Source organism: Gavia stellata, chromosome 19 (genome assembly GCF_030936135.1).
Source record: "Gavia stellata isolate bGavSte3 chromosome 19, bGavSte3.hap2, whole genome shotgun sequence".
NCBI classification, from domain to species: domain Eukaryota; kingdom Metazoa; phylum Chordata; class Aves; order Gaviiformes; family Gaviidae; genus Gavia; species Gavia stellata.
In genome coordinates, this window is record NC_082612.1 from 20,090,131 (window position 1) to 20,104,402 (window position 14,272).

A 14,272-nucleotide genomic window follows, 5' to 3' on the forward strand; every position below is an offset into this window, starting at 1 on the left:
ATTAAAGGTTTAAAGGCATAGAGCAGCTGTTCTTTCCATCAGAGCTTGGGGTGCAGGGGACTTAGCAGTAAATCCATCGCCAGGCTGGGAGAGGAAACGGCTTTGGTTTCATGTTAACTGTTCTGCGAGCAACATATTAGCTACGTGTGCCAGTTCTGCAATCTGAGAGATCAGTGAGAGGTCTACCTCTCTAAAATAAAAGGGCACTTACTTAAATCTTGGTTGTTTTCTAGATTACATCCGCTCTGAACAAAGAGGGTCTTGCAGATGGGGACTTGGGAGAGGTAAGCAAACACATGTGTACGAGTCTGCGTTTAGTTTTATAACGCCATGGTAATGTGCAAAGTAAGAATAATTTTTCTTTCAGCTTGGTAGCTGTCCCAAAGTAAGTCACAAATAACCCAGCATATGACAAGTTCCTACGTTCAGTAGAAGGTACTTATTTAAAAAAACCACCAACTTTTTTCCACTCAAATGTCCCTCTCTTTCCCAACGAAGGGTTCTCAGTCACGGGTTTTAGGTCAGGGTCTCAGTGATGTCCTTCCACCTTTCCCTTTTGCTGCCTGTGCCTTGCCCACTGTGACACTTTGTGCTGCCTGTGAGGTAGGGCAGAGCCTTGCTGCTGGGCAGCTGGTTTCAAGAGCAGCACCTTCCCCAGGCTTTAAAAAAAAGCAGGACTGAGAGTCTTGTCCTGTAACGCTTCCCTGCAAGAGTGATAAATACAGTTCAGGCGTTGGCTGTTGTAATTGCAATGGCCTGAGTCTACAATGGGAGAGTGCGTTGCTTTTCTGCATAGGCGTTTTGGATGTCATCTGTAGTTGCCTAATGGGGAAGAAAAGTTTTGCTGCATGTTTTCGGGCAGCTAAGATGAAAACAGCACAAGGTACTGTGTAATGACAAAGAGCAAGGAAATGGAGGGCCTCTACCATGTTTGTCATACTCAAGTGTATACTGCCAATGCATTTCTGTGATGGGCAGTCTGGTTCTGGCTATAGTTGGTGGGGAGGTGGCTATACTCTGCAGTGCAAAGTATTTCTTCCTCTTTTGCTGGTTTTTTTATGGCATCTTCTCTCTGCTGAAGGCTCCCACAGAATCTGATGAATCTGTGCCGAATGAGGGGGACGAAGGCCAGGCTACAGAGGAGCAGTTCTTGGGAGAGGTATCTATTGCCCTCCAGACTAACCCTGTTGACCTTCTGTGTATTTACTTTGTTACTATTAAAAGCATTTTATTTTGTTGGCTTTTCCTAGTGCTAAGGATATACGGAAATACAAGAAGTTACTTAGAATGAGTAAAATGTGGGCTCTTTTTAAGTTGCTTGAGATTTTCTCATCAGCCTCAGACATCATGTGAATAGATTTTGGTGGCAATGAAGAACGAGCTCATTTTGTAACAGTCCAGTTGGCACCAGACTCAAGGACTTTATTCTGCCATAATTTTCACTCTGACATTTCCCTAACACCTACTAAATGATCTGCTGCCACAATTCTAATGCATTCCTTTTTTTTATTGTCCCTCTCCCTTTCCACATTCCTTCCTTCCCTTCCTCTGGTTGATTATTACCAAGCTGTCAGCTTATTACTGCCCTGTTTCTAGGCATAACCCTTTGCAGAGATGCAGTTGGTGGTACTGGAGGATAGGGGGAACGTTTGTTCTCTGCCTTGCTCCCACCGACCTCACAGTGCCATCCATCCCCTTTGCACCTGAACAGCAAGTATCAGGGTTTGGTAGCTAGCTGCCTTACGAATGCCTGTTGCAACAGTTCAGCCAGGTTTATCCCAGGCAGTTTGTGCTCCACCACATCTGCCTTTGCGATCCTACAGCTTTTGTTCATTTCTGTCCGTTTGAGCAGCATTGTTTTCAGCCCTGTGTTTTAAATATGGGGACAGGTCTATAATTAGAACTAAGGATCCAGCCTCTGCCACGTGAGGTTTTTAGCACTGAAAATACTAGTATCGCTGTGTGAAGAGGCCAGCTTCATTCTCCCCCATTCCCTCAGTCTCCTTTTGGGTTAGAATTTGAGCTGTTAGCCCAAAACTACCTATGCTGCCTGTGCTCAAACCTGTGCTTGGTGCCTGTGAAGATGAGATCGGTGGTTTATGGCTCATGCATGTTGGAGTGGTGCACTCGTTGACTCCGTATAACGGCCTGTTAAGGACACCAAAACAGAGCGCTCTCTTTAGGTTAGGTGCTTGATTGCATGTTAATTCATCAGGCACTGTAGTGGCAGACACATGTATCTGACTGCGTAAGGATTTTGCTGCATGCACTCATGAAGATATTAGATGTTTCATAAGAAATGTCTCTTCTAGGAGAGAATTCACAGCCAAGCGTGACCTTAGCCTACCAGCATGGGTGGTAAATACTTGTGAGATGGGCCTGAAGCCACTGATGATGCATTGGGGAGTGCTGTCACATACATAAAGTAACTTGATGGGCACATTGTTGCTGTGATAGTCACAACATGCTCTCAGCTGATAACCAAACACACATCACGCCTTATCTGATGGCAAAATAATTTTCCAGATGCTGCCTCCTTTCATGAGCCAAACATAAAGCATGTTTCAGACTTACCTCCCCATCCCAAATGCCTGTTCTTGCTCGACTGTATACTTGTTTTTCACTCTTGGAAGTACAATTTCACTGATCAGCATATGAGCAGGGTGTTCTCAGCAGACTCTTGAACTCCCACTGCACTCCTGCTAGCACGCTGGCTTATGACAGAGGAGGCAGTTTGTTGGGACTATTTCTGCACTCTTCTTAGGCTGTGCTGTGAAAATTGATGGTGGAGAGAGACTTCCCTCTTGGTGGTGGTTTTTTCTTATTGAAAGGTTTTGTTTGAAATCCCAAAATCCAAATACTTGCAGGAAATGCTCTCTATCTTAATTCCTGGGGGAGTTTTATAAAAAAGCAGCTTCTGTCCGCTGAGCAGTCCTGTACTGAGTGCAAAGCGCATAAGTCTGTGTGGACCATGCTGGGCTTCTGTGTTGAAAAATAAGCATGTGTTCATGTGTTTTGCTTCATTAAACTAGGGTGTATGCCTAGTGCAGGATGTTTCAAGAAGGAGCTGAAAGTCCAAGTGGAGCAAAGCGAAACCTAGATAGCATTATGGTAGACTGTTCTTGGCAGGGGTTGAAGTTGAAAGAGGAGGGAAGGGAGAAGGTTTCTGATTTTTGTGGTTGGGGCTGTTTTGCTTTGAGGGGGTTGTGCATATATGGACACGGATGCGTGTATGCGTAAGTCGGGGATCCAGGTGTCCGGTTGCTGGTATTTGTGATCTCTAGGTATGCACACTTGTGCTTGCATAAGCCTTCCCTGGTGCTTAGAAATCTGGGGCTTCCAGCGCTTTTTCCGTTTGGCATCCGTTTTAAAAGATGGTCTGCTCTAATCTCTCAGAACAGTGATTTTTATAATGGTGCATTTACGTGCACTGGAGGTCCTTTGGTAAGCCCAGGCTTTTCTCAGTGTGCTTAGGAGGTGACTTCGTGCAGGCACCAGGGGAAGTTGATTATCCTGTGCTGAAACAGTGTTCTAACAAGTGACAGGGATACTCTTCCCTTCTGAGTTAATGATCTCTTAGGCAGCTGCTAGTCTGAATGTCTATCTTTAACTTGTAATGCAAGAGCCATGTTTTTAAATGTGTGTGTATATTCCAAGTGCTTACATAAGCTCAAAAATTATACTTGTCCTTTCCCTTAGAGGGTGAAGGACCACAAACAAGAAACTGAAGATTTGGGATCTGCAAAGAAGACATTTAACATCTCTGTTAGTGGAGGTAAGAAAAACCTCAATATTGATTTCACTGTATGTGCTGATATTTATAAATCCTGGTGTTGATACTGGTGTTCCAGTGAGAAGGCAATTTCTGCACAGATTGTGAAGGATTATCATGACTTGCCTCTAACTCCATTAACTTCACAGCAGTCTCGAGGCACTTGAAAATGCAGCTTCTTTAGGGAAGGAAGGGAAGTATACAAGTGTTGTATACCCCATTGCTGAAATGCAGGTACTCCGAGTGATTTCTGATATAAAAGAACACACACCTGATCAGGCATGAAGTGCTAACGTTGCTGTTTGTACAGAAAATCCCAGGGGATCTTGAATAACCCAGAAGCCGTTGACCCCTGTCTAGGTTTGACTTTGTTTCTGGCGCTGTATGCAGGGTAGTTGTTTCAGAGGTCATTTAGACCTCTAGCATCTGGCTCTGCGGCAAGGTAAGTGATGCTTGACGGTGCCACACCTGATGTGGCTGTGACGGTAGCATGTCTGAGACTGAAGATGAACTTGAGCATCCCTGTCAGTACCTGCCTGGAGCAGGCTGGTTATCAGAGAACTTTGCGCGGTGTTGGACAGAATCACCTGCTGTTGCATATTTAAGTGACTTTAGTGCCATGGTTTGAAAATGCACTCCTCTCTTGTTGCAGATGTGGACGGTTTGATTACCCAGGCTTTGCTGACGGGTAACTTTGAGAGCGCAGTAGATCTCTGTTTGCACGATAACCGCATGGCTGACGCCATTATCTTGGCCATCGCAGGCGGACAAGAGCTGCTTTCTAGGACACAGGAAAAATACTTTGCTAAGATGCAGAGCAAAATTACCAGGGTATGTTTTTTCAGTTAAGAAACAACATGCATGTAGGCCTTTAACTCCCTTTTTCACCTTAAAAGTTTTCTTGCCATTTCATGGATTTATTTCTGTGAGAAGCTAGTAAGTATTCAAGTTATCCACAAGATCTCAGAGCAGAAGGATTTCTGTTATTCTTTTTTATTACATTGATAAGGAGAGAAGAGGCATGGTACCTGGATATCAATACACAAGAAGAGTATTTTTACCTTGTCTCCAGTGTCTGAGTTGCATATCCAGTAGTAGATTCTCACTGATAAAAATACCTTAAGCAGCGCACATTTCAGTCTGTTATCTTGTCACATTTTTCAAGAGTCGCACATGACCCACGCTCAGTGCCAGCAGCATTATGTTGATTTCTGCCTGTGATCAGTCTTAACAGATTTTGCCAATGCTTCGTTTCACTGCATGCGCAGAAGAGAGCTAAGTACGCCCAGGGTAGGTCAATCACCCTTCATCTAAGAGACAGTGTGTTATGACCAGCTGGTTATTATTCTTTGCAGCTTTTTGCAATGCTAGGGATTGCTGATGCTGCTCGTTCAAATCTTTCTTCTTTACTACTGACATGAGAAATTATCAACAGGAGGATGAAACGGGAGAAGTGGCCTTAAAAGAGCACAGGACAATTGGTTTGGCAAGGATGGCTGCTTTTAGAGGAGGGGGAGAAAGTTGCTGGTGGTCCCTTTTTAGCAGTCAGTTGTCAAAGTAGGGCATTTTATGCAGTAGCAGGAGGCAGCTGATAAAATGGGCGTGTGTTTAAGTGCTCTCCTGGAGCAGGGCTGAAGGCTGTAAAGCGCAGTCACTTGGGGAGTTAGGGCACGCCGCACCACAGGCTAGCATCTGTAAGTGGGATTTTGCTGGTCATCGCCTGCGATCCAGTTTAAGATAGGAACAATTTGTGTTTCTAGTAGTGGACGAGTGAAACGAGGAAAATTTCAGGTATTAAGACTGTAGGATTTCTTCCCCCACCCCCAGCTCCTTTCCTGCTTCTCGCCTAATCAGAGGAAGGAGAGTTTTGTAGTGCGTGGGAAATTTCTTTACTGTAGTTCATCCTTTGGGAAAAGGTATTTTTATGGAGAGCTGACTGGTTATCTGTGCCTGTGCTAACAAGTGAGCATTGACCTTGTAGTTAGGACTTAACATTTGTTGTTCAGGTGTGTTTTTATCTTTTCTGGTCCCAAACTGCACGCTTACTGCTTGTTCAGCTGTTTCTGAGCTTGAAGTCTTGGCATGACAAGGGCTTTGTTCACTTAATAGCAGCACAGCTGCCAAGTCTGTCTTCTGTCTGAAGCAAAATAACCGGAGGCAGAGTTTGAGACGGAAGAAACTGGAATTCCATTCTGAGGGCTTGTGGACAAGCAGCTTGTGTGCATGGATGCAGGGTAGGGATGCTGCAGCCAGCTCAGGTTGATGTTGCTGCCAACTTGCTTCTTCCTTCGATCAGCCTTTTCAGCTGCCTCTCGCTGGTCAGCCTGAGGCCAAGAGCTTAAAGCTGAATGAAAAAGTTTGACAAACAAAATTCATACCCCTTGCTGAGCATTGTGTAGAAGACTTATAGCTGAATACTTGGTATGTTATCTTTGTCTGCAAAAACAGTGCTGAAAACCAGCAATCCTAGCTTGCGGGGATTTGTGCATTCTTTCCTTTGCACGTTTTGTAGCAAGAATAATTGGCCTGTCTGTGTTACCTGAGCTTGTTTTGTGATTTTTCACTGAACTCCTTTTGAAATAAAGTGTACTCTTGTGCAGCTGTTGAATTGCAGTGCAGTATCTCCCGTGACCCTGGATACAGTGGGGATGAGCACACTTGAATAGATACAAATTATACTGTATCCTAAAAAACCAAGGAAATCCTACCAAGTTGTTAACTGTGGTCTCTCTCCTTCTGGTCTAGCTCATCACTGCAGTGGTAACGAAGAACTGGAAAGAGATTGTGCAGTCTTGTGATCTGCAGAATTGGAGAGAGGCTTTGGCTGCTGTGCTCACTTATGCCAGGCCAGATGAGTTTACAGCCCTTTGTGGTAAGGACACTTTACAGGCTGGATGTCATTTATTCCACTTACAGCAAAACTACCTTTTGCCACGGTTGTTTTCCTTTCAGTAAATTATTGTAGTGCCTCACTAGCTTCTTTAATGGATAATATAGTTCTTCGGTCCTGTTGCAGAGGAGGAGAGGAACCTGTGGGGTGCTGTGTTCCCTGTACGTTCTCTGATTTTTCTGGGCACAGAACCCAGGCCCTTGTGAGCAGCTGTGTCCTGGCATCTCTTGTGTAGTGCACAGCTCCTGCTCTCACTGTTTCCAGATGGGTAATGGTGATGTTGATGTGACAAGTGTCTCAGCCAAGGGACCAGTGTCTTGGAGTGTTTGTGCATGGGACACAGGTGGAAATGTTTCGGAATCGCTTCACTCTTTCCCAAGAGCTATTTTGACTTCTTGGAAGGAGCCCTCTTTCACAGGCAGTGAGTGTGCCTGCCCTCATGTGTGCTGTGTGGCAGACAGCTCGCTGGGTTTAACCCATAGGGAAGTTATATTGCCAAGAGCTGTGTGCCTGACACCCCTGTGCCCCTCAGTCGCCAGCCGCGGTGTCTAGGGAGCTGTACGACTCACTTCAGCACACGTCGGCCCAGAGCAGCACCACGGCTTTGTTGCTCACAGTTCCCTGGACTGTCCCCTCTGATGTGTCTCAGATTTGCAGGCATTCGACAAGTCTTTGCTGCCATTAACTGCCCCTGAAGTGCCCTGGGCTCCCATGAGATAATTTGTGCTGGACACCAGAGCGTGTCCTTACCAGCAGAGCCCAGAGGCAATATCCCTTCTCACTGTGCTGAGCAGAGACACAACAGGCGTTGCAGGCTTCCCCAGCCTCAGCAGTGATGGAGGCATCACCAAAGTGATTCACCAGCATCCTTTTTGTTCGTATTTTTCCTAGATCTCCTGGGTAACAGACTGGAGAGCGAGGGGGACAGCCTCCTGCAGACACAGGCTTGTCTCTGTTACATTTGTGCCGGCAACGTGGAGAAACTTGTTGCTTGTTGGACCAAAGCTCAGGATGGAAACAGCCCCTTGTCCCTTCAGGTTGGTAATTCTGTTAAGAAAGCCGTTGGAAGGAACACACTGCAATCATTTGGCACTTAAATCAAATGATCTAGTGTAGAGCTTTGATGCTGTCTGATAGCTGCGCGTATCTCGGGATGCAAGCCTTTTTTCTTCTGGAATGGGTAGCTTTTGTAGAAATAACACATAAATGATTTTGGAAAATGTGTTGAGGCATGATGGCCCTCGTGTCTGCTCTGTTCTTTGGGTAGTCATGCTTCTTGTGTAAAAAGATACTTTGTAGGGCTTAGAGTGTTTTGGTAAAGAAGGGGCCTTGAACGCTTGCATCTTTTGCAATAGGGGAATACTTGGACGTTTTTGCTTTTGGAAGAGATGGCTTGGATGTTCAGGGGAAGAAATCTAACAAATTAGAGTTAAATCTGGAGAGAAGACTGTAGAAGGTTCTTGTGAGAGTTTTCTCTGTGGGGTTGCACATACAGGGTTTGGTTTCCAGCAGTGAAATATATTGCATGTAGCACATACCTTGGGGCAATAGGACTGATGACAGTGCGATGAAGCAATTACGGAATAATTTATTTTATACTATAATCTTAGTTTCTTTCATCTGTTCAGGGCCTTTGAAGGACCAGTTTCAGAAAGGTAGTAAAGTAATGTTACCTGGCAGCGCTGTGAGTCTCTTTAGTTAGTTGAAGGAACTGGAATATATGTGAGTTTTTTGCTTTGCATTAACTCTCTCTGGTTTTGAATTATCAAAATCATTTTCCAGTCTCTTGATTGTGAGGGCTTTGTTTACAGATTTACCTTTGGTTTGAATTTGCATTTAGATTGCACTGCTTTGCTCTCTCAGACACTAAAACTGAAAAATATTGTTGGAGTCCTTGCTTACTGTGATGTGGAATTGTTGAAACTTGTAGAAGCTGTTGGTTATCTTTGACTTTTTTTACTTGCCTTTTTTTAAGTGCTGTTTTGTTGAGAAAGACAAAAATGTATTATTGAACAGTCAGTAAACACTCCTTATTACTGATGTATGGTTGAAATCCTGTGTGTGGTACACTCTCATTAAATCTGTTATAGGATTTTTAAAGAGGGTTTGTATGTTAATATTGGCAAATGAATATTTATAGTATCTTCCAATATAATACAGTGAGAGTAAGAAAAACATGAGAAAACTGACCAGAAAATGTTCGTGTAACTTAGCACTCAGAGGAGACTCAGCCAAGACCAGCTCTGGTATTTGGGGATATGCAAGGAAGGCAAGATAATGGAGTATTCCTGGTGAATATCAGGAAAACCATCTTTGCAGTAACAACCAGAAAACCATGGACAACTCTCCCAAGGGAGTTTGTTAGATCCTTTTGATTAAGATGGTTAAGAACTGAGGTACTAAGATGCTGCAAACGAATGTGCGGGCACCCCAGCACTAGTAGTGGTGATGGGCGTGAAGTTTTCCGTTCGCTCTCATGGCTCTCACCAGGCATTTTCATGAAAGCATACTCTTTGAGGGACATGCTCAGTGCTGAGAGGACCCAGAAATCTGTGTAATAAACCCAGTTCTTTTGGCTTTGAACTCTACCTGATGTGCTGCTGGTTTTGCTGTTAGAAGCCACTTGGTGTGCGGTTGCTGGTTGCTGTTCTATCATCTCACGTGCTAGTAAAGTCGTGCCTTAGGTGCAGCTGTAACTGTCCAGGAAGCCTGCACTTGGCTTAGGCTTCCCGTTGGGTGAGAGGGGTTCTGCAGGGCTGCCCTGAGAAACAGCCCTCCACGACAGTTGTTAGCCAGGGCCTCCTTCACTCCGTTGTTCTCATTTGTGTTTTTTTTCCCCTGATCTTCCAGGATTTAATAGAGAAAGTCGTCATCCTGCGCAAAGCTGTGCAGCTCACCCAGGCTGTGGACCCTAATGCTGTGGGGGCCCTTTTAGCCGAGAAGATGAGCCAGTATGCCAACCTCCTGGCTGCCCAGGGCAGCATTGCTGCAGCTTTGACCTTCCTGCCTGTGAACACCAACCAGGTACAGTTTTTTTACTCCCTCTCTCTGTGTGAACAGGTGTACTTCGAGCAAAGGTCTCTGCATGGTGCAGTTAGCTAGCGGAACTGCCATTTGAAATGGACCTCGGGATATGGCGGTCAGGCTGTTTCCCCTCTCCCTGCGCTGGCCTTGCTGAGCTGGCAGAACTACACGGCCTTGTTCTTCTCCCTCTTTGTTTCATATCCTTGTTCTCGCAGCCAGTGGCTGCCAAAGGGGCAGCTGTCCCTCCTGCAAGCCAGACACAGTGAAATATGTACCTTGACACTTGGTTGGTTGTTTTCTTTTTGATTTCTCATCTTCCATCAGCTGCTATTCATAGACAGGCTGGCTTGGGAATGATGCAGCCCAAGATGGGAGGCAGGCACACGTACGTCAGTTCCAATGGCCCCACGTCTCATGCAGAAGAGACTTATTCCAATCAAATAAAGCAGAGCAGGCTTCTGAGAGAGAGCTCATCACTGTGTGGCCAGTCAGCCTCTTGGTGTGATGCACTGAGTGACAGGCAGTGCAGTTAACATTCCTTCACTGTCCTTTTCTGATTGCAGCCAAACATCATGCTGTTACGGGACCGGCTTTGCAGAGCCCAAGGGGAGCTCCCAGTGGGACAGGAGGCCCTCAAGGCACCATACGAGAGACAGCCCGTGCCCAAAGGACGAGCTGGCCCTGTGGCTGGACAGATGCAAGGCCCCCAGGCTCCAACCCAGCAGTATTACCAACAGGTAACTGGGTTTTGGCAGTCAGGGAGGGACATGGTGCTTGAGTTCTACAGAGTTATGGATAGAGGAATTTCTTTCCTTTCTCTCAGTTGGGGCTGTATGACATATGTCTACAGAGAGCCTTGTGGTGAAAGTCATTGGCGCTGCCTTTCAGTCAGTCCACATGCCTCCTTTACTCCTTGCCTGGAAACACCCATTAAACACCTTGTCAGGTAGCCTGTTTCTGAAGATTAGGTGTATTCCCCCTTTGTTTGAAAACGTGCTTCAGTGCCAAGAATGACTGTGTGGGAGAGCACTGCAGGATTTCCCTGTGCTTGCTCTCATAGTCCCTGATGTTATCCCGTCCCTGCAGGCCTTGGGCCTTGCTCATGCTGCTCACCAGCCTCTTCTGGGGCTAATTATTCCCCCCCCCAGCTCTGATGCTGGCTGCAGAAGTTGCTGAGCAGTGGCAATAGCAAACTGAGGGCATGTTTGGGCAGTTGTGGGTTCAGCCTACTGTGAAAACGCCTTCCCAGCCACGCGTAAGGGGGCATAGGCAGCACGAGCAGGGGGTGAGACAGGAGTGGGGAGAAAGGAGTGGGGAGACAGGCCTAGGCTGAGAGTGAGCTGTGCCAGAAGAAAGACCTGGTGAGTATGGGACTAATAAGGGAGCTGGGAGCTGTGCAGGGAGGAAGAGGAGAAATGAGGGAGGCAGATGCCCTGGTTTTATTTCTAGCCTGAGGACAACACTGCATCAGACCACGTTGGTCATCACCGGAGTGTAGTGCGGAGAGCAGCCTTGGCTGTATGCATGCTTCAAGAGCATCGCCAAGTCCCTAATCCCTCAGCACAGCGCTGGAGCTCATCTGGCCCTGCTCCACACAGGGGCTCTGGGCCTGGGCTTTTCTGAGAGCGGAGCTGTGTTGGTGCTGCGGATGTTCTCCTTACACAGAGGAGATTGGCACAAGCGGAGGCATGTCTCTGTCAGTGCTGCCCTTCAAGTGTTGCCTGCCAGAAAAATGGGGGCAGGAGGGAAGAAGGGCTGAAAAGTAGGGGGGAGTTGGGCTTTGTTCTCTCCCTCTTGATGTCAACAATTGTCTGTGCCTTTGCCTTCTCTCCAGGGTGTTAACAAGGTAGATTTCAGAAGGGACAAAGCCTTCAATCCTCTTCATACAAGATTACCTTGCTAACTGCATTGCATATGATTTTAAATGCATTGCTGTCAATAATTAACTCTACTATTCTTTCCTGTGTCTTTGACCTTCCTCCTTGTGACCAATGAATTCCCTTGAGAAGCAATGCTGCGTACTTCCCGTTCGGCTGTGGAAAATAGCAGCTGTCCTCCAGATGGCGTGATCTGAGCAATGCTTTTTAAAGCAGAGTTCCCTCTTTTTCCCACTGTTTCAGGAATGCCTCAAGCTATTATTTAAGTGAGCCCTGCTCATTAATAAAAGGCTGGGTGTATCACAACCCCGTGAGCACACTGCGAGTGAGTTACCCTCTGTGTTCTGGGCTTTCCAGGGAGCTCATGCTCAGCAGGAAGGGCTTGAAGGGGACAGGTGCCATGTCAGAAAGGTACCCAGCAGTATGCTGATGAACCAGAACGGAAAGAAATGACATATTTGAGTCTTAGGATACTTGTTTTGTTTGACTTCATTTTAAGAAAGTGTGTACATAGGGCTTGTTCAAGCTTGAGGCAGCCTTTGTTTAATTGCTGTCCCAAATAGCAACATATACTTAAAACTTGGTTTCCTTTCAACATAGGTTTTTGAACCCTCTTTTCAATCTAAAAAAAAAAAAGGCATGAAAGGGGATGGAAGTCTTTTTAGATGACTCCAGTGATGAGTTATGCGGACATTAACAGTGGTTGTTGTACGGCTGACTGCGCCATTAGCCCAGTGCTGCGCCGGGTTAGAGACCAACAGACTGAAGCCAGCTGAGCCAGCCGGGACTTCAGGGCCACAGCTTCTCCTCTGCCTGTGCTCAGATGGGGTGTCAGGCTCCTGACCCCAGCTGTGCATCCCACTGCTGGGCGGCACGCCCTCTCCTTGCACGGGGACGTCGCAGGCATAGGAGGTTCTTGGTTTCTGTCCCATCGGAAAGGTAGTAGCAGTGGTATGGAACTGAAGGGCTTTGGAGTGGCAGAGAAGGAGGATAGAGGAAAGGAGCTGTGGGAGACTGGTTGGGAGGCAGTTAAGATGTATGTTTGTGCATGTGCGAGAGCTGAATAGCAGATTTTAACATTTTTTAATTAATCTTAAGCTCGATTTAAACAGACTGCTCTTGTGTGAGGCAGTATGTTTGAATTTAACATGAGCTTGGGACTTCCAGCTGTGGTTACTGATGCTCGGTGTCATGCAGTAGCCTGGGGGTAGCTTCTGTAATAAGAAAATGTAATGAAAGAGGCAGACCTGGCTCGCTGGCACGTGTAACACTGCGCTCGCTCCACAGCTTGTTGTAGCTGCGTCTCCGCTGTGCTTCGTCTTCACTCTGCAATTCACTTTGGCTCCAGTGCACAGTGATTTCGTCTGTCTTGAATGCACTTTTCCTTCTTCCTCTGAGACTTTGTGGCTGTTACAAGTGCCAGCATGCAAACCTTTTTGTGTTCACTTCTTTGCATCTCGTTTTGTGAAACCCTTTAGACTTTTTTATTGTTTTGTTTTCCATGATTGGTATTTCTTTGTTCGATTCAGGTTAGAATTGCCCCTACTGTCACTACCTGGAGTAACAAAACTCCTACTGCCCTTCCCAGCCATCCTCCTGCAGGCTGTCCCTCTGACACACAGGTATAACCTTCATTATTCCTCTCTGAGCCCCTGCTCCACCCCGATATGTCCCCTGGTGTAGTCTGCGTGCTTGACGCAGCCTGGTACGGATAGGCAGAAGGAGCAGCTTCCACGTGTGCTCTGGTTTTGCTCCTCTGTGTCTCATGTTATGTTTTTTTCCACAACGCCCACATGAGTGGCTCTGGAAAGCCTTGAGTGGGAGCTCAGTGTGACCTGAGCCTCCTTGCCCCACACTGGAATATTTGAAGTGTGATGATATTTTTCCTTTCCCTCTTTCCCACGGAGACTAGAAGCTTCAGAGTTAATGTTTAAGTTGTTTAGTTGAAAGCTGTGGATGGCAGGGTGCTCTCGGACTGCCTGAATAACAGGCAGCGCTGGCAAGGACCTCTTCCTTGTGCGGCAAGGTGTGTGCTGCTCTGCTGCTGCTGAAGTCACTGCACATACAGGCTGTGCTTTCAGTGTTATGCTGGGCGCCCTAAGGCACTGGGGTGGTTGGAGGCATTTGCCCCTGTGCTGGTGGCTCTTCCAGGAAATGCGGTTTCGGGCCTTGAAATGTGAACTGCTCATTTTGTTACAGTCCTGCTTCAGCGCTGCATTACCATTGCTGACTAAATCCTATCTCCTCCTCCTCTTTTTCCTGCGATCTCTTTTTACAGGGAGACAACCCACCTCCTCCAGGGTTTATCATGCCAGGTGCCGTTAACCCCAACATGCCACCGCAGCAAGCCACGTCTTCCAATTACAGCATGTACTCGCAAGCAGGGACCCGGCCAACGTACCCGCAGAGTGAGTAGCAGCAGCTCCCCTCTCCCTCCCACCCAGGTGGGCCAGCCAGGTGATGAGGCTGCATTTACTTGGGGATAGCCAGTCCCCTCCTTGGGGTGGGGAGGGTTCAGACCAAGCCAGTCCCGTGTTTCTTGGGGTGGGGGAAAAAGCTCCTGAGATGACATCTGAGGATTATCGTTTCTTGGTGGGCTCCAGACATCAGGCACTCTGTTAGACACTGCCTTCTCTGCTGAGAAGGTGTCTGCCCGTGGCTCTTAGGCTCGCTCCTCAGCTGGCCCTTCCCAAGGGTGTGCTGGGGTCC

The 14,272-nt window shown here is 46.9% G+C and overlaps 1 protein-coding gene across 1 annotated transcript in view; it reads left to right on the forward strand.

The window, feature by feature from the left end:
• Positions 1-14,272, forward strand: part of SEC31A (SEC31 homolog A, COPII coat complex component) — a 45,042-nt gene that overhangs the window by 16,509 nt on the left and 14,261 nt on the right. The window contains exons 13-22 of the mRNA XM_059826841.1: positions 234-284; positions 1,082-1,159; positions 3,700-3,775; positions 4,425-4,603; positions 6,518-6,644; positions 7,554-7,699; positions 9,513-9,686; positions 10,250-10,423; positions 13,093-13,185; positions 13,842-13,971. Coding sequence (XP_059682824.1) covers positions 234-284; positions 1,082-1,159; positions 3,700-3,775; positions 4,425-4,603; positions 6,518-6,644; positions 7,554-7,699; positions 9,513-9,686; positions 10,250-10,423; positions 13,093-13,185; positions 13,842-13,971 — 1,228 coding nt within the window. The remainder of the gene's footprint in view (positions 1-233; positions 285-1,081; positions 1,160-3,699; positions 3,776-4,424; positions 4,604-6,517; positions 6,645-7,553; positions 7,700-9,512; positions 9,687-10,249; positions 10,424-13,092; positions 13,186-13,841; positions 13,972-14,272) is intronic.